Source organism: Somniosus microcephalus, chromosome 14 (genome assembly GCF_052327205.1).
Source record: "Somniosus microcephalus isolate GS21.2 chromosome 14, FLI_Smic_1.0, whole genome shotgun sequence".
NCBI classification, from domain to species: domain Eukaryota; kingdom Metazoa; phylum Chordata; class Chondrichthyes; order Squaliformes; family Somniosidae; genus Somniosus; species Somniosus microcephalus.
Genome location: NC_141000.1, coordinates 111,514,232 through 111,537,547, shown reverse-complemented (window position 1 = coordinate 111,537,547; position 23,316 = coordinate 111,514,232). Strand labels below are relative to the sequence as shown.

Sequence of the window (23,316 nt, the reverse complement as noted above, 5' to 3'; positions counted from 1 at the left end):
GCACTCCTAGCCGAGTTTCCCGCCCTCACTAACCCGACCTTTTCGGCCAAAGCCGCCAAACACGGTGTGGAGCACTATATCCCCACCACCGGCCCCCCAGTTTCTGCCCACGCCCGCAGACTCAACCCGGCCAAGCTGGAAATCGCGCGGGCCGAGTTCACCACCATGGAACAACTCGGCATCATTCGCCGCTCCAGCAGCCCTTGGGCCTCGCCCCTCCACATCGCCCCCAAGCCCGGCGGAGGCTGGCGCCCTTGCGGGGACTACCGCCGCCTCAACGACGCCACCACCCCCGACCGATACTCGGTGCCACACATCCAGGACTTCTCGGCCCGACTGGCTGGACGAACCGCCTTTTCCAAGGTCGACCTTGTGTGCGGTTACCACCAAGTCCCCGTACACCCCGCGGACATCCCCAAAACGACCGTCATCACCCCATTCGGCCTGTTCGAGTTCCTGAGGATGCCCTTCGGCCTCAAGAATGCAGCCCAGGCTTTCCAGCGCCTTATGGACTCAGTCCTCCGGGACCTGAACTTCCTATTCGTCTATCTAAACGACATTCTCGTGGCCAGCTCCTCCAAACAGGAACACCTCGAACACCTTCGCACCCCGTTCGGGCGCCTAGCCCAACACGGGCTCATCCTCAGCCCGGCGAAGTGCCAATTCGGCCTAACCGAGATCGATTTCCTCGGTCACCACAACACCCCTGCTGGGGCCGTCCCCCTGCCCAACAAGGTGCAGGCCGTCCAGCAATTCCCCCGCCCCACAACCATCAAGGGCCTCCAGGAGTTCCTCGGGATGGTGAACTTCTACAACAGGTTCATCCCCAGAGCTGCAGCCCTCATGAAGCCCCTACACAACTCCCTCCAAGGTAAATCCGGCAAGATGGACATAGCCTGGACCACTGACACGTCAGCCGCCTTCGACGCCACCAAAAACGCGCTCGCCGACGCCACCCTGCTCGCGCACCCGAGGGCCGATGCCCGGGTCGCGCTCACCACCGACGCCTCCGACCACGCGGTCAGCGCCGTGTTCGAGCAGTGGGTCAATGGCGCGTGGCAGCCACTTGCCTTCTACAGCCACCAACTGCGCACACCGGAGGTCAAATACTCCACTTTCGACCGCGAGCTTCTCGCGCTCCACCTGTCGGTCCATTTCAGGTTCCTCCTGGAAGGCCGCCCCTTCACCGCGCACGTGGACCACAAGCCGCTCACATACGCGATGGCCAAGCACACTGAACCCTGGTCCGCTAGGCAGCAACGCCAGCTCGCGGCCGTGTCCGAGTTTACTACGGACATCCAGCACGTCTCCGGTAGAGACAACATTGTCGCCGACTGCGTTTCCCGTCCCACCATCTGCGTGAATCATCTCGCGGTCGACTACGCGCAACTAGCAGCGGCCCAGCTCACGGACCCAGACCTCCTCTCGGCGGCTACCAGCCTGCCAGGGCTACGCCTAGCCAAGGTCACGCACGGGCCCGAAGCCACGGCAGTCACTTGCGACGTCTCACTCGGCCAACCCAGGCCGGTCGTCCCTGCAACCTGGCGCCGCCGCATCTTCAACGCGCTCCACGGGCTCTCCCACCCGGGTTCCCGCGCATCCGTCAAACTCCTCTCCCAGCGCTTCGTCTGGCGCGGCCTCAGCAGAGATGTTCGGACTTGGGCCACCTCCTGCCTCGCCTGCCAAAGGGCTAAGGTACAGCTGCACACAAAAGCACCCTGGGAGACTTCGAGGTACCCAGCCGCCGCTTCGACCACGTACACGTCGACAGCGTCGGTCCTCTGCCGCCATCGCAAGGCCAAACTTATCTCCTCACGATGGTCGACCGCTACACACGCTGGCCTGAGGCAGTGCCGTTGACCTCCACCACCACAGCCGACATCGCCAGGGCGTTCGTTAACACCTGGGTTGCGAGGTTCGGCGTACCGGCCGACATAACCTCTGATAGAGGCGCCCAGTTCACCTCCGAACTCTGGACGGCCACAGCACGCAACCTCGGGGTGACGCTCCACCGAACCACGGCGTACCACCCGCAGGCCAATGGGCTTTGTGAACGCTTCCACAGGTCACTCAAGGCCTCACTCCGCGCCGGCCTGCAGGACAGTACCTGGACTGACCACCTACCATGGGTGCTACTAGGCCTACGCACCGCGGTCAAGGAAGACCTCCAGTCCTCGGCAGCGGAGTTAGTCTACGGACAACCGCTGCGCGTCCCAGGCGAATTCCTTCCGGAGGCTACCACGCCTTGGTCGGCCGAACAGCAGCGGCTCAATTCTTTCTCTTCCGCTCAGCAGTTCGCCCCACTTCCGGTCAACCGACACGGCGAACTCGCACCTCACATCCCACCAAATTTACAGCAGGCGCGCTTCGTCTTCGTGCGACACGACGCGCACCGCGGGCCCCTGCGACCCCCGTACGATGGACCGTACGAGGTACTACAAACCGGGGACAAGGTCTTCAAGCTGCGACTCGGCGACAGGATCGACACAGTCTCCATCGACCGGCTCAAACCAGCACACACGGAACCAGGGGAACAGGTCCCCGTGGCCCGGCCTCCAACTAGAGGCCGTCCCGCCAGCAAGCCAGCACAGCCGGCGGCGAACCGCCCGGCCCCACCAACTAGACCGGCGACCACTCAGAGCCGCTGCGGCAGAACCATCAGACCACCGTCACAACTTGTCCACTCCTCCTAAGCGGATTCTGGGGGGAGCTCTGTGGCGACACGCCACCACTGGACATAATCCGCTCACGGCGGCACAGACAGTTTAAGCAGACGCCCCCAGCCGGGGGCCCTTTCCTCCAGCAACTTGTTTCCCGCAGGGAAAGGCTGCCGGGAGCACTTCCTGTCTGGGGAGTATTTAAGTGGATGCGCGGGCTTTTCCAGTTCCTCTTTGCCATGAGGTAGAATAAAAGCAGTTGTGTTTTATTAGCTCTGGTCTCGACTCCCACGTTTGCCGCGGTATCTCAACAAGGTATTCCTTACAGATGCCTGCAGGCCAATGACAATTCAACATGCAAATGTTACAGGTGTGGTTCTACAGTGGAGGGATGTTGATACTAGGATGGGCAATTTGAGGTTAGGTACCACACGGGTTAATGAGAAGCTGATGTTTAACACACCAAACAGGCCCTGGGTTCAATCCCCGGTCAATGCCAACTTATATGATGTCAGGCTGGGTGACATTCGGGTAGCTGCAAACAGCCAGGGTTAGGGAAGGGAAATAAATCAGCGATGCTTCACAGTCTTAGTCGCTGTTTAGTAATCTCTGCTGAAAATGCGCACATATGGAGGTTGAGTGGTAACAGGATTGGCCTGGGCTGTGCTGATCCCCAAAGACATAGGGGGAAAAATTCGGTGGCACCCCCTTTGAGACGCTAACTTTGCCAGGGCGTTACTTTTAGCACCCCAAAAAAGTTACTGCCCCTGCACCGTAAAATCAGTGGCAGCGCCCCAAGCAGGAGGCAGGACGCTACTGGAAGTGATCCTCCTCCTTCCTGGGGCGCTGCCATTGAATATCGCGGCACTATGGGCAACAGCGCCACACGTGTCGGCACGTAGTACTGCAGGCCTCCCTCCCCTGATTAAAGGGGGGGCCCAGAGCTGCGTGCACCGAGGCCCTGCTGGACCACCGGGGAGCGGGGGTGCTGGGAAAGCAGCCCGGCACTCAAGAGGAGAGCCAGACTGAGCGATCGCGGCCGGCGCCCCGAATAAAAGAGGGAAAGGGGGCGGGTGCTGGCAGGCTGGCAGAAAAAAAATGGTCGCCCGACACCTGCCCCTTTAACTACTGCCGCCGCGGCTGCAAAAACGCCCCCCTGACCCTGTCGGACATATCGTCCGGCGATAGGTCAGGGGGCGCAGCCAAAGTTTGCAGCCGGGGTGCGATCAGGCACTGTGCACGCCGATGATGTCATCACCGGAGGCACAGCGCCACGGGGCGCTACCAGCTACCGCAGCCGCTAGCCTCCCACTGAATCTCGCAGGAGCCGTTAGCGGAGCCACGCCTGGGCGCCAGAGGCTTTGCGGGAGGCACAAAGCAACCCAATTTTTCCTCCCTACAGCCTCCTGGCAGTTGTTCTGTAGGCTTAGACATGAAAATATAGCCTCTTGGCAATGTATTGGGGCACGCCCATGTAACCGTAGCCCAGAACGAGTCTATAGGACGGGAGAATCCACAATTGATTACGAGAGTCAGTGCATCATTTATCAATGACATGGAGCTATCCTCCTCAAACTGACCCTCAGACTGTGAGCAGCAGCTTTCTGTGACCCAATATCTATCTGGCCCTGAGCTTTGGAACCAGTCAAGTGGCCTGCAGTAGTCTTTTCTGGTTCTCCACATTTATATACGTGTTTTCCAATTTAAGCCTGAAGTGTATTATTTGAGAGTGAGCCAGCTAAAACTTTAACTGAGGGAAATGAGACATACCAACAGCTCCCTCTGTATACTCAGTGTGGAACATGCATTTCACTCGGTCTTTTCATCATTTAAACTGCTGTCTTTGAGCAAGCCAATCGCATATAATCCTTGACTGCTTCTATTAGTCTCTTTGAATTCCAGTAGTTATGGCTGCTGAGCATATCTTATATGTAAAACATATGTGACATCTTCTGTGTCAGGTTGACTTGACCTTTCAGAGACTTAATCAGCCAGATCTTATATATATTCCACAGGATCATTGAGTTACGTAACACTTAATTGTTTAATCTACACCGAAACTCCGGGGACCAAAGTCAAACCATTTCAAAGCTCGTCTCCTTACTTGTGTGAGACTGTGCGAAATGTAAATAAACTATTTCTGAGGCTCAGGATTCATTTACTTGCTACTAGGCCCTGGCTGGCTAATAGAAGCAGTTAGCAATGATAGAGGGGAGGAAAAATTGTTTAGCATGTCAGTTTGATTTTATTTATTGGATTGTCTGGCTAACTCGTTAAATTACGTTGTAGTACAGGTTATCGGGATTCAGTTCCAGTGGGTAATTTTGTTGTCAGGGTAAAACATGTCCTAAATAATGGAGTCTTGCAGCAAAGCATCTCCTAATGGCAGGTCTGTGTTTCAGCCATATTTTCACCTGCTTCCACTTAGAGACATTTAATACAATTCCAATCGCATTAAATGTAATGTTTTACTTTGCAAACAGAACCCTTAAAACCAAGGATTTCATACAGCCCCCAGAACAGTGTATTTATTTTTAAAGAGCAATTATTTCCTACTTTTTCCCCTTGCTGTCCAATTTATGTACATATACAGTATATATATTTTTAGCTGCTAGACCACAGGTTTATTAGAATCAATTTTGCAACTTGCTATTGACAGGATTTGAACTTTGCGACCACTCAAATTGCAAGCCCAGCACCATAACCGCTAGGCTACCATATCCAATTTATAAATTCAGAGCAAAAAAAGAAGCCCAAGAAGATGCTGGAAACACTCAGCAGGTCAGCCAGCATCTGTGGACAGAGCAGACAGGTTGACGTTTCAGGTGTCGACCCACACATTAGTTCCTTGGGAACTGGCAGCACTTCTGTACGTCAGCAGATTATTTGGTCATGGCAACCATCACAGTCAAATCCGACTCTGTTATTGCCCAATAACCACACACACAAAAGCTTCTTAACGGGGTTGCTGGATAGCAAACATTAGCATGAGCCCTGGCCACTGCTTAGCTGAGGTTGCTAACTGAGGTCACCTATCACACACCAAAGATCAACTTTCGGACCTTCCTTGTCTCTATTGCACGATGGGCTGTGACGCAATGAAGTGAGCTATCCAATGTGCCAAACGGCATTTAAATTAAATGTTTCATTCTTCAAAATGTACCTCTAAACACTGGTAGAAATATACCAGACTGGGACTCATGCACCTTGCTTCTCATGCAATAGTTAATGATTAGGAATAAATTTTGAGAGTTACTTGACATTTATAGTCACTTAGAGATACTAAAGTTCCAATGAGGTGGTTGCTATGCAGTCAGTTTGCTTTGAGTTCTGGTGATGCGAGAGCAATTTATTAACTGGCATGGAAAGTGAGCCTGAAAGCCTGGGTCTGCATTTTCGAATGTCCCTTATCTGTGTTAAAGAAAGACTTGCGCTTATATAGCGCATTTCATGACCACCGGACATCCCAAAGTGCTTTACAGCCAATGAAGTACTTTTGAAGTGTAGTCGCTGTTGTAATGTAGGAAACGCAGCAGCCAAATTTCACACAGCAAGCTCCCACAAACAGCAATGTGATAAGGACCAGATTTAGTGAGGTTGATTGCGGGATAAATATCGGCCAAGACACCGGGGAGATTTCCCCTGCTCTTCTTCGAAATAGTGCCCTGGGATCTTTTATTTCCACCTGAGAGGGCAGATAGGGCCTCGGTTTCACATCATAACTGAACGACAGAACCTGGAGTGCCAGCCTAGATTTTTATGCTCAAGTCTCTGGAACGAGAATTGAACCCACAACCTTCTGACTCTGAGGCGAGGGCACTGCCCACTGAGCCACAGCGATGACATTGCAAGCATGTTAACCATTGATTGGCTCTTCATTATTTTATTCATGCATGTGATTTGTGGGAATAGCAGAGGGAGACTTTTTCTTTCTTCTCACTTATCCCTGCACTATAGGAGGTTGTAACCAGGTGTGAGGTTCCTGTAGAGCGCATTATTCGATGTTACCACCAATATTTCAACAATATTGCATGACACTGTGAATTGGGACTGGTGGAGTCAAACGTGGCACATGCTGGAGTTGTTTTCAATAAGCCCTGTTATTTTTGAGGTATCTGTATCGATGATGGGTTGCTTGTATTTTGGTTTGAATATGGTTCCTCTTTTTCCCTCTCCCCTCATTTGAATTTTGATGCAATGTCAATGTTTGTTTCGGTTTCCAAAGCAGGCGGATTATTTTCTCTATTAGCTCATCACAGTCATTGTATCAATACAGCATTGGGCAAATGTTAGAATCATATCAACTGATTACACGTAAGGAGCCAATTGACCTACGTTGTCTGTGCTGGCTCTTGCCTAGAGCAATCCAAATCTAGCCCCACTACCTCCTTCTCGCCCCATCGCCAGCTATCTTCCTCTCCTTCAAATGCTGGTCTATTTCTTTTCCTTTTTAGATGCAATGGTCTCTGCCTGAACTACTACCAGTGCAAGGTAGTCAATGCTCTCACAACTCTCTGTCATTTCTTCTGATGTCTATTCTCTTAGTTGGTGGCCTCTCTCCAGTGACCCCCTCAACCAGAGGAAACGGTCTTCACTTAGGCAGCTGAGCCAAGCCCGGGACAGAAGGCCGGGTCCCGAAATCTCCCCGATAATGTTAAGTGAACTATCCGTGACCCATGATCCCATCGTGTGAGTCTCTGCTCCAGGATTACAGCCACACAGAATTTACACTAGTTTCTTCTTAATAGCAAGAGCCCATCGGAATAAATTTTAATAATTCGATAAAAGCCATATCCAACAAATTTAATCAAAATAAAACTGGTTTGCACAAACTAAAATCAAACAAAGCCCGGCTGAAATGACTTATCGAATAAAAATGACTCAACCAATTGTCATGCAATAAAAATTTTAAAATATCAACTCAGTATTTTATTGAGCTTTCCTTTTCAGTCTCTCCAACATAAGTGATATTGTTTCGTAATGAGCGTAGCAGGAAAAGAATTCATCGTGTCTCGAATCATTCTGTTTTTCAGGATCTAGATTCCACATCACGCCTACCGGAGCCTTGTATATACTAGATGTACAGAATGAGGATGGCTTGTACAATTACCGCTGTATCACACGGCACAGATACACCGGCGAAACGCGGCAGAGCAACAGCGCCAGGCTGTTCGTGTCAGGTACGCCTCTCCCTCGTGTGGCCCCATGGGCCAAATGACCTCCTTCTGTGTTGTATGATTCTATGATCCAGCAAAAGCAAACACAAAGTGCTGAAAGGACACCGGAGAAAGTGCTAAAAAAAGATTTACAAAGATGATACCAGAACTGAGAGGTTCTAACTATCGGGAAAGACTGAACAGACTAGAAAAGAGAAGACTGAGAGGTGACCTGATAGGGGTCTTTCAAATCATGAAGGGGTTCGATAGGTTAGACATAGAGAAGGTGTTTCCACTTGTGGGGGGAGTCCAAAACAAGGGGCCATCAATATAAGATCGTCGCTAATAAATCCAATAAGGAATTCAGGAGAGAGTAGTGAGAATGTGGAACTTGTTACCACTTGGAGTGGTTGAGACGATTAGCGTAGATGCATTTAAGAGAAAGCTAGATAAGTACATGAGGGAGAAAGGGATAGAAGGATATGGTGACAGGGTGAGATGAAGTAAGGTGGGAGGAGGCTCGTGTGGAGCATAAACCTGTAGACATAGACCTGTTGGGCCACATGGCCTGTATCTGTGCTGTACAAGTCTATGTAATACACAGCAGGTCAGTCACATATAGCTCTCCGCCAGGACTGATGGGTCTGATGAAGTGTTACACCTAAAACGTTAATTCGCCTTTTCACTCTACAGATGCTGACTGACCTGCTTCGTGTTTCCAGCATTTTTTATTTTTCAGGTCAAGACCTTGGAGAGGGTGCAGAAGAGGTTTACCAGAATGGTACCGGGGATGAGGGGCTTCAGTTACATCACGAAACGAGAAACGCTGGGATTGTTCTTCTTAGAACAGAGAAGGTTAAGGGGAGATTTAAGAGAAGCGTTGAAAATTACGAGGGGTTTTGATAGAGTAAATAGGGAGAAACCATTTCCACTGGCTGGGGGGGCGGGGATCGGAAAACAGAGGACCCAGATTTAAGATAATTAGCAAAAGCACCAGAAGGGCGATGAAGAGAATTTATTTTACGCGGCGATTTGGAATGCGCTGCCTGAAACAGTGATGGAAGTAGATTCATTCGTAACTTTCAAAAGGGAATTGGATCAATACTTGAAAAGGAAAAGTTTGCAAGGCTCTGGGGAAAGAGCGGGGGAGTGGGACTAATTGGGGAGCTCTTTCAAAGAGCTAGCACAGGCACCATGGGCTGAATGGCCTCCTTCTGTGCTGTATGATTCCATGATTCTGTTTGAGCTACAACATTTGCAATTGTTTTCTTTTTAGAAATAGGCGCACTAGCCTGATTCAGTTGGTCACACCTTTGCCTCTGAGTCAAAGGGTTTGTACGGGGGATGGGGGCTGGCGGGGGGTGGGGGTGGGGGCGGGGGGGGGTGGAAGCCACACTCTAGGACGATTTAGTCCGCCGACTCAAAGCTGGCACCCCATTATTTAATGGTTGACCTGTGCATTCAGATCCCTTCATGAAGCTCCGTGCCTGGTGCACTAAACCATAGATTGTTCCCCATAATCTAGGCTGACACTACCCTGCAACAATGAGGGAATGCTGAATTGTTGGGAACACTATCCTACAGATGCGACGTTAAGCCAAGTTGCTGGAAGGCCTTAGCTTTATGGGTCTCCTCCACCCAGCAGAGGTCAGCACCTGCGGGAGAGGAAGGGAGGGATAGCACGGCACTGCCGGCAGCTTCGTTATTTCTAGCAGCAGTCCCCTCACTTTGCCTAATTTTGAGTGGAAATTTGAAGCAAGCTTTCAGTTGCTGTTATTCGACCGTGTGAGCGTAATGTCATTTGTAAAATCTGGAGGTGGCTTTCTCCGCAGATCCTGCTAACTCGGCTCCGACCGTGCTGGACGGATTCAGCCACCGGGTGGTCACGGCGGATCAACCGGTCGAATTGCCTTGTAAAGCCTCTGGGCAGCCTGCGCCGAAATATCGCTGGGTGAAAGACAACGCCCCCCTGCAACGGGACAGCAGGTTCAGGCAGACGGTCACCGGACTGCTCATTGTGAAGGCGGCCCCGGCAGACACCGGAAGCTACATCTGCGAGGTGTGGAACAGCTTTGGGAGCGCAGAGGTTGTCGGGCGTCTGAATGTAAAACGTAAGTGACCAACGCACCCCCCCCCCTTGCAGATACTGACTGCTTCGTCAGTTTAAGAGATGCTTGCTGACCCAAGAGAATCCCTATCACGCTGCTCCCAGTGCTTCTTGTCGTGTGTGACATTACCAGTCCGCACATTCGCAGTATAGCCAGTCCTCTGCTGCCCAAGGCCAGTGCAATTCCATTTCCAGGCAACATGTTCAATTTAAAGGCACGATCCTCGAAAAGGTGAGGAATATTGTTGCCTGGAGCATCAATTCTGAATTCTGAAATGGGCACTCGGTCTGACTGGCCTGGAACCGTGCGCAAGTGTCAATGCTTGAGTGACAACCCGAAACCAATTATGACTTGAGATCAATCTGTCAACTCAATACAGCCACAACAAAAATGCGCATTTGTTTTTTTTGTCCCTTTATTTATTCAATCACAGGATGTGGGCATCGCCGGCAAGGCCAGCATTTATTACCCGTCCCTAATTGCCCTTGAGAAGGTGGTGGCGAGCCGCCTTGTTGAACCGCCGCAGTCCGTGTGGGGAAAGTGCTCCCACACTGACTTTTTGTCGTAGCGGTTTGGTACAATGCGTGACTTCCATTTCAGAGGGCAGTTAAGGGTCAACCACATTGCTGTGGGTCTGGAGTCACATACTGGGCGAGGACAGCGGATTTCCTTCCCTAAAGGACATTTAGTGAACCAGATGGTGTTTTATAAGACAATCTGATTGTTATATGGTCACCATTACTGATTACTAGCATTTTACAGGAAACTCTCTTTTTACCGGCACCTAAATAATCGGAAATCTCTTTTAACCGGCAAAATTCAGGAGTAGGTTCAGGTAAGTTTTACTTCATATTAGTGGCCGTGTAACCGGGGTTCCTGGATCTGTGGCCATGTAACCGGGGTTCCTGCACCTGTTGCCATGCAACAGGGACGCCTGGATCTGTGGCCGTGTACGGGGCTCTCGTACCTTAGTAAGTATACCTCGCTGTAATCTGGACTTTTTGATCAACTGGCACCACGCCGGTCCCGGATAAAAAAAGAGTTTCCTGTGTATTCCAGGTTTATTTAATTCACTGAATTTAAATTCCCCAGTTGCAATGGTGGGATTTGAACTCATGTCTCTGCACTATTAATCTATGGCCTCTGGATTACTAGTTCCAGTAACATAACCACTCTGCTACCATTACCGATAAACAGTTATGTAGCACTTTTAATGTAGTAAAATGTCCCAAGGTACTTCACAGGAGCGTCATCAGCCAAACATTTACACCAAGCTAAAGACATTAGGACAGGTGACCTTGGTCAAAGAGGTAGATTTTAAGCAGCATCTGGGGAGGGAGAGGTGGAGAGGCGAAGAGGTTTGAGGCGTGAATTCCGAAGCTTAGGGGCCCAGACGGCTGAAGGCACGGCTGCCGATGGTGGGACGAAGGAAGTGGGGGATGCACAAGAGGCCGGAGTTTGAGGAACGCAGAATTCTCGGAGGGCTGGAGGAGTTTAAAGAGATAGGGATGTGCGAGGCCATGGAAGGATTTGAACACGAGGATGAGAATTTTAAATCGAGGCGTTGGTGGACCAGGAGCCAATATCGGTCAGGAGTGATGGGTGAACAGGATTTGGTGTGAGTTAGGATAAGAGCAGCAGAGTTTTGAATGAGCTCATGTTTACTGAGGGTGGAAGGTAGAAGGCCGGACTGGAGTGCGTTGGAATATAGCTACTGACTAAAACACTGAGTCATCAGACTTGGAGCCCTTATGATCTGAAATCTTATTGAAACAGCATGTTACTTATTGTTACCAATTATCTTTTAATAAACATTTTGATGAGCTCTTTGAACAGGACAGATTGTTGGAACATCAAATAAATTGAACTGACTGCTGTGCAAATGCTAGCTGAATGTCATGCCAATTCAGCCCTGCTGTACAACATTTGTTCAACAGACATTTGATCAGTGAATTGAGACAATAACCCATTAACACTAAGGTCACTGCTTAAAGGGCAAGTGCAAAGAAAAGTAAAGGGGAACTATAATCTTATTGGCAAGGCTGCGGAGATCAGCTACAGGGGCATCTTGCTGATGAGGTTTAGGAGATAATTAAGCACTAAAAAAAATGATCACTCTTAGCAGGGGTTTGGGGGAGAGAGGAGATATTCTGGTAGCATTGTAACACGACTGAGGTGCTTGAGAAGGGGAGCTATATACATTGTGGCTCACTGCAGTGGTTAAAATGATTTAAAGGGCCGTGTCAATTATCTTGGAGGCCAGGTGGAGGAGTTGAGGGGATAGTCTCTCTCTTCAATCGGGTGACAATTGTTACCCAGTCGAAGAGATAATGCCACTGTCAGCCTGCTGAGAAGGGTGGGGAGGTGAGCAAAATGAGCATAGCCACCTGACTGGAACAGACTAAGAAATGAGTGACTGGAGCTTTGTCACCATTGCTGGAAAGGAGAGAGGTACAAGTATAGGAAGAATGTGGAAACATTTAAGCCATTACTGATGGTGAGCCCAAGATCACTGGGGTCTGAAAACTAACCACAATTGTTGCATTTCTGTTAGTTTTAAAGAGTTTAAAGACTAGGGGGGAAAATTCAGTTGGTTGCGCCTCCCGTTAGCGCCTTAAGAGGGCGCCAATTGGGGCGCAAAGCAACTAGCGCCCGGGCGCGGCGATGTTTGCGCCGCTCGCGAAATTAACTAGACATTTTGCGGTGGCGCTAAACACTACCACCACGATCTCCTGCGCCGGCAGATTGTGACGCCAGTCGAGTGCACAACACCCCGTTAGCGCCCCGGACCGGATATTGAGTGGCGCCCCCTGCCTTACCGCCTGCCGCTAGCAATGACAGGTTGAGGGGAGCGTGATGCTGTCAGGAAGGGACTAGGGGAGCGCTATTTAAAGGTGACCGCTTCCTGCCTTTTTTTGTCGGTGACATTTTTGCACCACACATTCTGAGAGAGAGAGAGACTTCTGGAGAGATTCAACGCTGTGTGAAGGAGTTTTGAGTACTGAGCAGCACTTTGCAGGTTCATTTTGATTTGCCCTTCCTTGCTTCGCCAACGCTCTGAGGTAGCGCCTCGCTGCTCGGCCTTTGCACCTTAAGACAGTTGTGAAGCGCCTGACTTAGCACTCCAATCACCTCCAGGGGCGATAAAAGCCAAGTTTGCTGTTGGAGGCGATAATTAGCGCCAGGCGCTAAACTTTGCGCACGGCCGATAATGGCGCCCCAAACGGGGCGATACTGAATTTCTCCCCCTAGAGCTCTCGTTAATTGTAGATCCTAGGAACACTAATTGAACAAAGATGATGAAAGACTTCTGAATAGTTACTAAAGGCTTATCTGTCTACGATTCACTGTCTTCACTACTCTGTACGTAAGGGCTGATTTTATGTAAGGGAATGTGTCTTCCCAATGCAGGACCTTGCCAGAAGTATGCATTCATAAATTGGTCTGTAGTGCACAAGTATTAGGTTGGCTCACTTGATAGTACTCTGAGACAGAAGGATATGGGTTCAAGCCACACTGTAAGACCATAGCACATGAACTAAATTGGCAGACCAGTGCAGTACTGAGGAAAGGCTGCACTGTCAGAGGCAGCTGTCCTTTGGGTGTGATCTTAAACTGAGGCTCCATTGGCTGCTGTGGGTAGACATTAGTGAATCCGTGGCACTACTTTGAATAAGGAGCAGGGAGTCATCCTACTGACTATCATTCCTCCCCAAAATAACATCACCAAGGATAGATTAACTGGTTATTCATTTCATTGCTGTTTGTGGCTACCATGATAGGGCTAGATGAAGAAGGATGGAGGCTCGTGTGGATCAGTTGGGCAGAATGGCCTGTTTTGTGCTGTAATTCTATGCATGTTGAGCACTATGGGATGCTATGTATATAAATCTTTTTTCCTCTTTTTATATGTATAGAGACTTTGCAATAATCAATTTATAACGATCTTCATGAACATTTTGCAAGCAATAAGAGTTTCAATTCTCCCTCCGTTTTATTTCAATGCCCAGAGCCACTGAAGGCAACAGTAAGTCCACACAAGGTGAAAACCAGTGTGGGCAGCCAGGTGTTGCTGTCCTGCACTGTAACTGGAGCAGAGGAGTATGACGTGCAATGGTATCGGAACGGCGAGATAATCGCCCCTGACAGCAACGTAAGAATCACCGGGAACAACCACGAGAACTTGATGATGGACGGATTGGCAAAGAGCGATGGAGGAGCCTACCAGTGCTTTGTAAGAAAAGGCCGAACGTCATCCCAGGACTTGGTGCAAGTTATACTTGAAGGTTAGCGTGAAAGTAACTGGCTGCTGCTTTTACTTTGGGGGTGGGGGCGGGGTCTGTGGGGTGGGGGGAGGTAATAATAATTCTGTGCTAATCTGTATTTTCACAGAATTTTATTTTTATTCGTTCCTGGGATGTGGGCGTCGCTGGCAAGGCCGGCATTTATTGCCCATTCCTGATTGCCCTTGAGAAGGTGGTGGTGAGCCGCCGCCTTGAACCGCAGTAAGATGTCTCCATTAGCATTAGCAACTTCACAGGGTCTAACTGTTCCACTGGCACTAAAGTGCTTTTATCATGAGAGTACTTAGCACTCTGTTTTTTCACTCTCTCCCTCTTTTCTGTTGTTCAAATACCCTGGGCCGCTTTTTGTTCCGAAGCAGGTGAGTTTTGAGCTGGCAAGAAACCTGACCCACGGAAAACTGTCGATTGCAAACCTGCTTTTAAAGATTGATGTACCTGTGACTCTTGGTGCCTGGGGATGACAAAGCGGGCGATAGCGAATCTGCAGCCCGTCTCCATGGAAAAGAAAACCGAGCAGAGTGTAAAATGGGCTGTCGGGTCGAGTCAATGGGATCCTTCAAACCCAAAGGCTCAGTTTGTTTGAACTATCAGTAGGATGTTCAATATGGTGACTGTATAACTCTGACGAAAGGAAAGCCAGTCTGGCCCAGTGTCTTTCTGGCAATGCGCGTGGTATTGGTTGAAGGGGCTGGCGAGGAAGCAGACACGCTGACATCCTGAGAGAGGGCAGCGCCTGCTGTTCCTCCTGAGCCACTGCCACTCCCGTGGGGAAGGGGGCCTCAGTACTTCCACTGATCTGCGGGAGAGGGTCAGTGGTGCCTCCAAACCTGCTATCCACTCGCTTCATCAATCTGTCCAAGGTGGACATCAGCCTCTCTGAAGCAGACATTGGCCTCTCTGAGGCAGACATCGGCCTCTCTGAGGCAGAGCACAGTTTGAGCCCAGAGTCTACAAGGCAGTGTTTGGGCTTCCATCAAAGCTACAAAGGCTGTGAACTTTGACCTCTGCTGCGGTGGCCTGGCTGCAGCGTCCCTAAAGGTGCCACGCTCGCCAAGGTAAACTGCAGATCGCTGATGCCCTGGGACATGACGCCACACAGACTGAAAGCAAACTCCTCCGCACTGGTGGTGAACCTCTTGGTGGCGGGCCTTCCAATGCCTGATATAGCAGCTTATGTGAAGCAAGCACTTTTCTTCTCATTGCTGGGCACCTGAAGTCTGCATCTCTGTCCCCCTCAGCAGAGCCATATTTCACAGTGGTGAAACCCAAAAACTCTATTGAATCAATGTATCGTCTGTGGGATAACTGGCCAACGAGTAACATGAATGTGCAGCACAAAATTATCCATAATGTTGAACTATTTCACATTGAATTGTCAGTCTCACTCAGCGATGCTGTAATGATGACTGCTGCGGGAAACAGCAATGTCACTGGGGTTGCTGTTCTGAATGAGGGATTAAAACGTGAGTTCAACCAAACCACACCGGCTCAGGCACTTTGGGTTGATCGCCTACCCATGGCTCTCCTGGGCCTGATCCCTTCCATATTACAGGATCCTCACTGGTCCTGCAAAGTGAGAGAGGGCTGGAGTTAGTGAGTGTCTCAAAGGAGAGTGCAAATGAACATTATGCAGATGCTGAGAGGGAGAAGGGGTCAGATGGGATCAGGGTGGGGAAGTGGTGAATGGAAATCCCACAGGACTGCGTTGCCAGGCATGTTCTCTACTGACCACCTTATCCCACCCACGACCCCTGGAAATCCCCCCACCCTGCCTAGGGCTGTGTTGCCAGGAATGCTCTCTGTTGACCACATTATCCCACCCCAGCAGCTCAGTTTGACTGAGTAGTGTCAGGAAGCAAGAGAAATGATGGAGAGATAAACAAGCTCCTCAGTGTAAAGCTGTCCCACTGCAACAAATCACTTTGTCACCCAATGATGTTGCGTTTAAATCGTTTGATGCAAAAATATGCCATTTACTAACGAAACTGTAGTTTGATCCTGGCAGAGAGACTATATTTAGCAAGTTCGGAGAATGCTAAGGGTACCCGCCTGATCTGGTTGCCATGGTGAAAGTCTCATGTGGCATATTGATAATCTATAATGATGTAAAGGAAGGGGTTTATCACAGAGTGACAGTGGGAAAGATTTCAAAGACACACAGGTCTCACTGGGAAAGTAATGTCTTCTTTCATCTCTGAAAAAGCCTATCACAGAAATAAAAAGGGCGCCAGAGCATACTGAGCACACTCGCTGATTTATCTATTGTGTGTCAGTTTTCATTCAATATACAAAGCCCGGAGCTCCCTGTCTTCTGAGAACTGGCAGCATTAATGCGAGAAGAAAGATAACGGTGAGGCAAAACAGCGATGTTTTATGACAACTAGCAGACAGGTACATGCTGCTGAACCCCCTCCCCCACCTCCCTCAATCGCCCCCCCCCCCCAAAAAGCCGTCTTACAATCTGATGCATTGCAGGAAGCACATCAGCATCATTTTCCAACATTTATTGGTGTTTTCCTTAAGCCTCTGGTACTCGTATTAAGACGCACACACTCTGCTCAGAAGTTATTCTGGCCGATTTGTGATTAGAGTCGCACTGCAACATGGATTTGTTTGTTCAAAGAGACAGTTTCCTTGCTCGGGATAGAAGTCACATATAAAGCTTTTCTTTCCGTATAGAGCAAAAGTTCTTACAGAATTGATTTTTTCAATAATATTTATTATAAATCATCTAATGTAACAGCTATATTTGAAAAGCCCACTCTTAAAAAGGAAATATCAGTGAACAATTAAGGGACATCGGAAGAGGAAGAGGCCTCAATCAGATTGTGCCTGATCTGTGTCTCAACCCTATTTACCCGCCTTTGTTCCATATCCTCTGATACCCTTACCCAACTAAATCGATCGATCTCGGCATTGTAAATTTCTATTGACCCCCTGAGGGAGAGAGTTCTATACTTCCAATACCCTTTGTGTGAAAATGTGCTTCCTGATTTCACTCCGCAATGCGAAGCTTTCCTCTGCTGGGGGAAATCCAGGACGAGGGGACCCAATCTTAAAATTGGAGCTCGGCCATTTACAGGGGATCACAGAGGATATACAGCACAGAACCAGGCCATTCTCTACCCAGAGAGTGGTGAGAATGTGGAACTCGCTACCACAGGGAGTGGTTGAAGCGAATAGTATAGATGTATTTAAGGGGAGGCTGGACAAGCATACGAGGGAGAAGGGAATAGAGGGTTACGCTGATAGAGTTAGATGAGGAAAGACGGGAGGAGGCTCGAGTGGAGCAGAAACGCCGGCATGGACTGGTTGGGCCGAATGGCCTGTTTCTGTGCCGTATATCCGATGTAATCCTATGTAAATGGCCTGGCTTTAATTTTAAGATTATATCCCCTTGTTCTGGATTTTCCCCCAGCAGACAACATATTTTTCTGCTTCAACCCTATCGAATCATCGCTTTAAATACCATGATTAGATCACCCCTCGACTTTCTAAATTGAAGAGGAATGAAAACCAAAGTTTATGCAAGCTGTCCTCATAATTTAACCCTTTAAGCCCTGGTGTGGCAAAGCCACTAAGAGACTCTCACAGTGACTTGTACAATTGCCTTTAATCATGTTTATTACCTTTTAATGTTGGCTCTGGTTAAACAGAGCTAGATCGACAAAATCGCGATCTGACGTGATGATGTCATCACGTGGGTCATGTGACATCCCAACGGCGGGAAACGTGATGACGTCATGACGTCAGAGGTAGAGGGCGTTTCCAGCTAGTCCTCGTGTGGAGTGATAGTGAATAGACCTGTTTAGAGCTTCTCCTGCATTTTCTTGTTTTGTCAAGTTTTAGTACATTAAACTCAGTTTGTTAACTACTAGTGAGTTTATAGATTCTTTGCTAGGAGTGCAGAGACTCCTACATTGGTGACCCCGATTCCTCGCGATCGTTTTTCGCGGTGAACGCAGAACACGGGCCAGGAATGGAGGCCAACGCAGTGGTCTTGAAGCTCCCCCAATTCTGGGAACAACAGGCGGCCTCTTGGTTTGTGCAAGCTGAGGCGCAATTTGAGCTCCGCAACATCGTTCAGGATCAGACCAGATATCTCCACGTGGTCTCCGCCCTCGATAGCTCGACGGCGTCGAGAATCATCAGCCTTCTGGAGAGTCCCCCGAATGCTGACAAGTATGTAGCCATCCAGACACGATTGCTGCGGGTATTTGGTCTTACCAAAGCGGAGCGCGCTCGCCGTTTCCTGACGCTACCAGGGTTAGGTGACTCCAAACCCTTGGAGCTTATGAGCCACATGCTGACTCTCCTGGGGTCCCAGCCCCAGTGCTTTCTGTTTCGCGAGCTGTTCCTTACTCGGCTCCCCGAGCAAGTTCAGGCAGCCCTCGCCCGAGCAGAAACCGCAGACTGCGTCGCGCTCGCTGAAGAGGCGGAAAGGATTTACGCAGTCCGGCAACAATACTGCGCCATCGTGCAACACCCCGCCACGAGGAGCCCGACCCCGGCTCCGACCACGGCGCCTCCGACGACCGGTTACTGTTACTACCATGCTCGTTTCGGCCCGAAGGCCCGCTGCTGCCGCCCACCGTGCAGTTTCGTTACCAGACCTTCGAATATACCGCCGCGAGTCAAGCACGCCGGTCCCGGTACTTCCCCCGCGGCCATGATGGTGATCGGCGCTTCCGGGAATCTCACCTACTTAACCGACTCCATCTCGGGCCGTCGTTTTCTATGCGACACGGGGGCACAATGCAGCATACTTCCCGCCTCGGTCATCAACCTTCGGTCCGGCGGACGGGGTCCCCCTCTGCAAGCGGCCAACGGGGGTTCGATCCACACTTGCAGAAAGCGGCTCGTCCAAGTCTGTTTCGGTGGATAGCTTTTCACCTGGAATTTCATCACCGCTCAAATCTCGCAGGCCCTGTTGGGTGCCGACTTTTTGGGCGCCAACGGCATGTTGGTGGACGTGAAAAATCGACGCCTCGTTCACGCCGCCACGCTGGACGATATTTCAGGGGCGCACAGCATGGCTGCGTCACACACTATTTCATGTGCGCGGCCACCGTCCGACGATTTCGCCCGTCTCCTCGAGGATTTCCCCGAGCTGACGAAGCCCACCTTTTTGGCTTCGATCGTCAAGCATAGGGTGGAGCATCATATTTTGACTACCGGCTCTCCCGTTTACGCCAGGGCGCGACGTTTAGAGCCCAGCAAGCTAACGGCGGCGAAGGCGGAGTTCGCCGTGATGGAGAAAATGGGGATCATCCGTCGGTCCAGTAGCCCCGGTCCTCCCCGCTCCACGTCATCCCCAAGCCCGGCGGGGGATGGCGGCCCTGTGGTGATTATCGCCGCCTCAATGAGATAACGATGCCCGACCGCTACCCCATTCCCCATATACAGGACTTCTCAGCACATTTGGCGGGGACGTCCATCTTCTCGAAAGTCGACCTCATCCGTGGTTACCACCAGGTGCCAGTGCTCCCTCAAGATGTCGAAAAGACGGCGGTCATTACCCGCTTTGGACTTTTTGAATTCCTACGAATGCCCTTTGGACTTAAGAACGCGGCGCAGGCGTTTCAGCGCCTCATGGATTCAGTCCTGCGGGACCTTGATTTTTTATTTGCCTATTTGGATGATATTCTGATTGCCAGCACCTCCAAGGAGGAACACCTCGAGCACCTTCGGGTCCTTTTTCGACGACTTCAGCAGCACGGCCTCATCATTAACCCGGACAAATGCTGTTTTGGCCTCGCGCAACTTGATTTCCTGGGCCACCGCATAACCCCCGCTGGGGCAATGTCACTTCGAGTCAAGGTGGAGGCGATTGCGGAGTTCCCGAAACCGAAATCCGTGAAAGCCTTACAGGAGTTCCTGGGGATGGTGAACTTCTATCATCGTTTCATCCCCAGGGCAGCGCAGCTGATGCGTCCGCTCTACGAGGCCCTCAGGGGCACGACAGGAAAGGAGCCTGTGGTATGGTCGCAAGACATGGATCGCGCCTTCGAGGAGATGAAGACTGCGCTCGCCAACGTGACCATGTTGGCACACCCCCTGCCGGGAGCCACCATCGCCCTCACGATGGACGCATCAGACTACGCGGTGGGGGCCGTCCAGGAGCAGTGGGTCGACGGCGCGTGGCAACCTCTGGCCTTTTTTAGCCGCCAGCTACAACGGCATGAGTGCCGGTACAGTACTTTCGACCGAGAGCTGTTGGCTTTGTTTTTGGCCATCCGCCATTTTCGCTTCCTCCTCGAAAGGCGCCGCTTCATCGCGTTTGTTGACCACAAGCCATTGACGTTCGCAATGGCCAAGTCTCCGGAACCACAGTCGGCTCGGCAGCAAAGGCAGCTAACGTACATATCAGAGTTCACCACCGACGTCCGGCATGTGGCTGGTAAGGACAACGTCGCCGCCGATTGCCTATCCCGCGCCGCCGTCCAGGCCGTCCAATTGGGCATTGGCTACACACAGATGGCGGCTGACCAAGCGGCCGACCCGGAGACCCAGGTTTTTCGTTCAGTTCCAGCCAGCCTCCAGCCGAGGGATGTGCCGTTCCATTCCGCAGGTACTACTCTGCTCTGCGATGTTTCGTTGGGTGCACCCCGTCCGTTTGTTCCGTCTAAATGGCGCCGGGCTGTTTTCGATGCCATACACGGCCTATCGCATCCTGGAGTGCGGGCGTCGCAAAAGCTGCTGGTCTCTAAATTCGTATGGAGGGGAATACGCAAAGACGTCAGAGACTGAGCGAACACTTGTGTTGCTTGCCAACGGGCCAAGGTGCAGCGGCATGTCAGGGCCCCGCTCGCCATCTTCGAGGTCCCGGAGCGGCGATTCGATCACATTCACATTGGCTTAGTGGGCCCGCTTCCACCGTCCCGGGGCTTTACGTACCTTTTGACAATGGTGGATCACACCACGAGGTGGCCGGAGGCAGTCCCCATGACGTCCACCACCTCTGCGGATGTTGCTCGAGCTTTTGTTTCATCATGGGTAGCCCGGTTTGGTGTCCCTGCGGATATTTCGTCGGATCGTGGGCCACAATTTTAGTCCGAACTGTGGAATGAGGTGGTTTCCGTGTTGGGCGTTAAACTCCACCGCACTACGGCCTATCACCCGCAAGCGAACGGCTTGTGCGAGCGGTTCCACCGTTCCTTGAAGGCGTCGCTCAGAGCCAGCCTTCTGGATGCATCCTGGGTCGACAAACTGCCGTGGGTGATGTTAGGACTCCGCATGGCGCCGAAGGAATATCTCCAGTCGGCGGCGGCGGAGATGGTTTACGGGCAACCACTTCGAGTTCCGGGTGCATTCCTGCCATCCCCTACGCGGCCATGGTCCGCGGCCAGGCAAAGAGAGACCCACTGGGATGCAGCCCGCTGTTTCCGCCCTGTTCCGACCTCACAGCACGGTTTGCCTTTGTCCAACGTCCCGGGGGAGTTGTCGAAGGCCAAGTTCGTTTTTGTGCGCCAAGACAGCCATCGTACCCCGCTCGCACCTCCTTATGCAGGGCCCTTACAGGTTTTGCAGACAGGGGACAAGAGTTTCGTGATCGACGTCGGGGGCAAGCCTAATCACATCTCTGTCGATCGCCTTAAGCCTGCGCACCTAGACCTCGAACGACCAATCGAGCTGGCGCAGCCTCCGCGCCGCGGCCGGCCACCGGCCACCGCCACACCTGACAGCGCCATGTTACCTGCCAGCTCGCCGCCTGCTCAGCGTTTTCCCCTCCGGGAATTTAGGAGTCGGTCCAACAGGCTTGTCCGACCTCCTCAGCGATTGACTCTTCTCGTTAAAGACAATTCTGGGGGGGCGTATGTGGCAAAGCCACTAAGGGACTCTCACAGTGACTTGTACAATTGCCTTTAATCATGTTTATTACCTTTTAATGTTGGCTCTGGTTAAACAGAGCTAGATCGACAAAATCGCGATCTGACGCGATGACGTCATCACGTGGGTCATGTGACGTCCCAACGGTGGGAAACGTGATGATGTCATGACGTCAGAGGTAGAGGGCGTTTCCAGCTAGTCCTCGTGTGGAGTGATAGTAAATAGACCTGTTTAGAGCTTCTCCTGCATTTTCTTGTTTTGTAAAGTTTTAGTACATTAAACTCAGTTTGTTAACTACTAGTGAGTTTATAGATTCTTTGCTAGGAGTGCAGAGACTCCTACACTGGTATAATTTTGGTGAATCTACACTGTACCTCCTCCAAGGCCAATAGATCCTCCCTGAGGTTTGGTGCCCAGAACTGAACTTCAGATGGGGTCTGACCAAGGCTCTGTATAACTGAAGCATCACATCCTCGCTTTTGTATTCCAGCCATCTTGGGATAAAGGCCTTGATTACTTTTTGTACCTGTGCACCAGCATTTAGTGATTTGTGCACCTGGACTCCATAATCTCTGCTCCACCACAGCTCCTAGTTTCTCAGCATTCAGAAAATATTCCCATGTTCCTTTCTCGTATCCAAAATGGATGACCCCACACTTTCCACCCCCACCCCACCCCCCCATTGAACTCCATGTGCCTTAGTTTTGCCCACGCACTTAAATCTGTCTGTGTCTCTTTGTAACTACCTGCTCCCACCCACAGAACTTACCCTGCCTGAGACTAACAGCGAGATTGTGTATTATTCTTTCATCTCTGAGTCCTGCATTTGAATCCAGTCAAGAGTTATAATCTGCCTATCTATCCCTCTCTCTCTGTCTCCCTGCCAGCTACAAGGATCATATGTCAATTTAGTTTGGGTGGTTGCAATTTCTAGCAAGTTTGAGCCTAAAGCACAAAACTGGCACTAACCGGCACCTAGTATTGCAAGACCAGCTTGGAGTCATGAATGCAAAAACAGCACATGTTCCATCCCCAACACTGACACCCGCAACTTGATCAACACAATTTCACATTCCGTCCTCAATTTGTCATCAAATTTGCTAATTTTTTGAAAACCAATTATATTTGTAAGAGATGTTCAATTCTGTAAAACAATCACTGAATCGCTGTGATCAGTTAAAAAATATGGCTAGATGAAAATCAGTTGATTCTACAAAGGGCAATTAATGCTAGATCAATTGTTAATTTTAAATCAGAGATT

General features: G+C 50.7%; 1 protein-coding gene across 1 annotated transcript in view; it reads left to right on the top strand.

The window, feature by feature from the left end:
• The window catches only part of LOC147107845 (cell adhesion molecule DSCAM), a 745,787-nt gene that overhangs the window by 462,407 nt on the left and 260,064 nt on the right, over nucleotides 1-23,316 (top strand). The window contains exons 4-6 of the mRNA XM_086007196.1: nucleotides 7,691-7,837; nucleotides 9,646-9,924; nucleotides 13,932-14,207. Of these exons, the coding sequence (XP_085863322.1) occupies nucleotides 7,691-7,837; nucleotides 9,646-9,924; nucleotides 13,932-14,207 (702 nt within the window). The remainder of the gene's footprint in view (nucleotides 1-7,690; nucleotides 7,838-9,645; nucleotides 9,925-13,931; nucleotides 14,208-23,316) is intronic.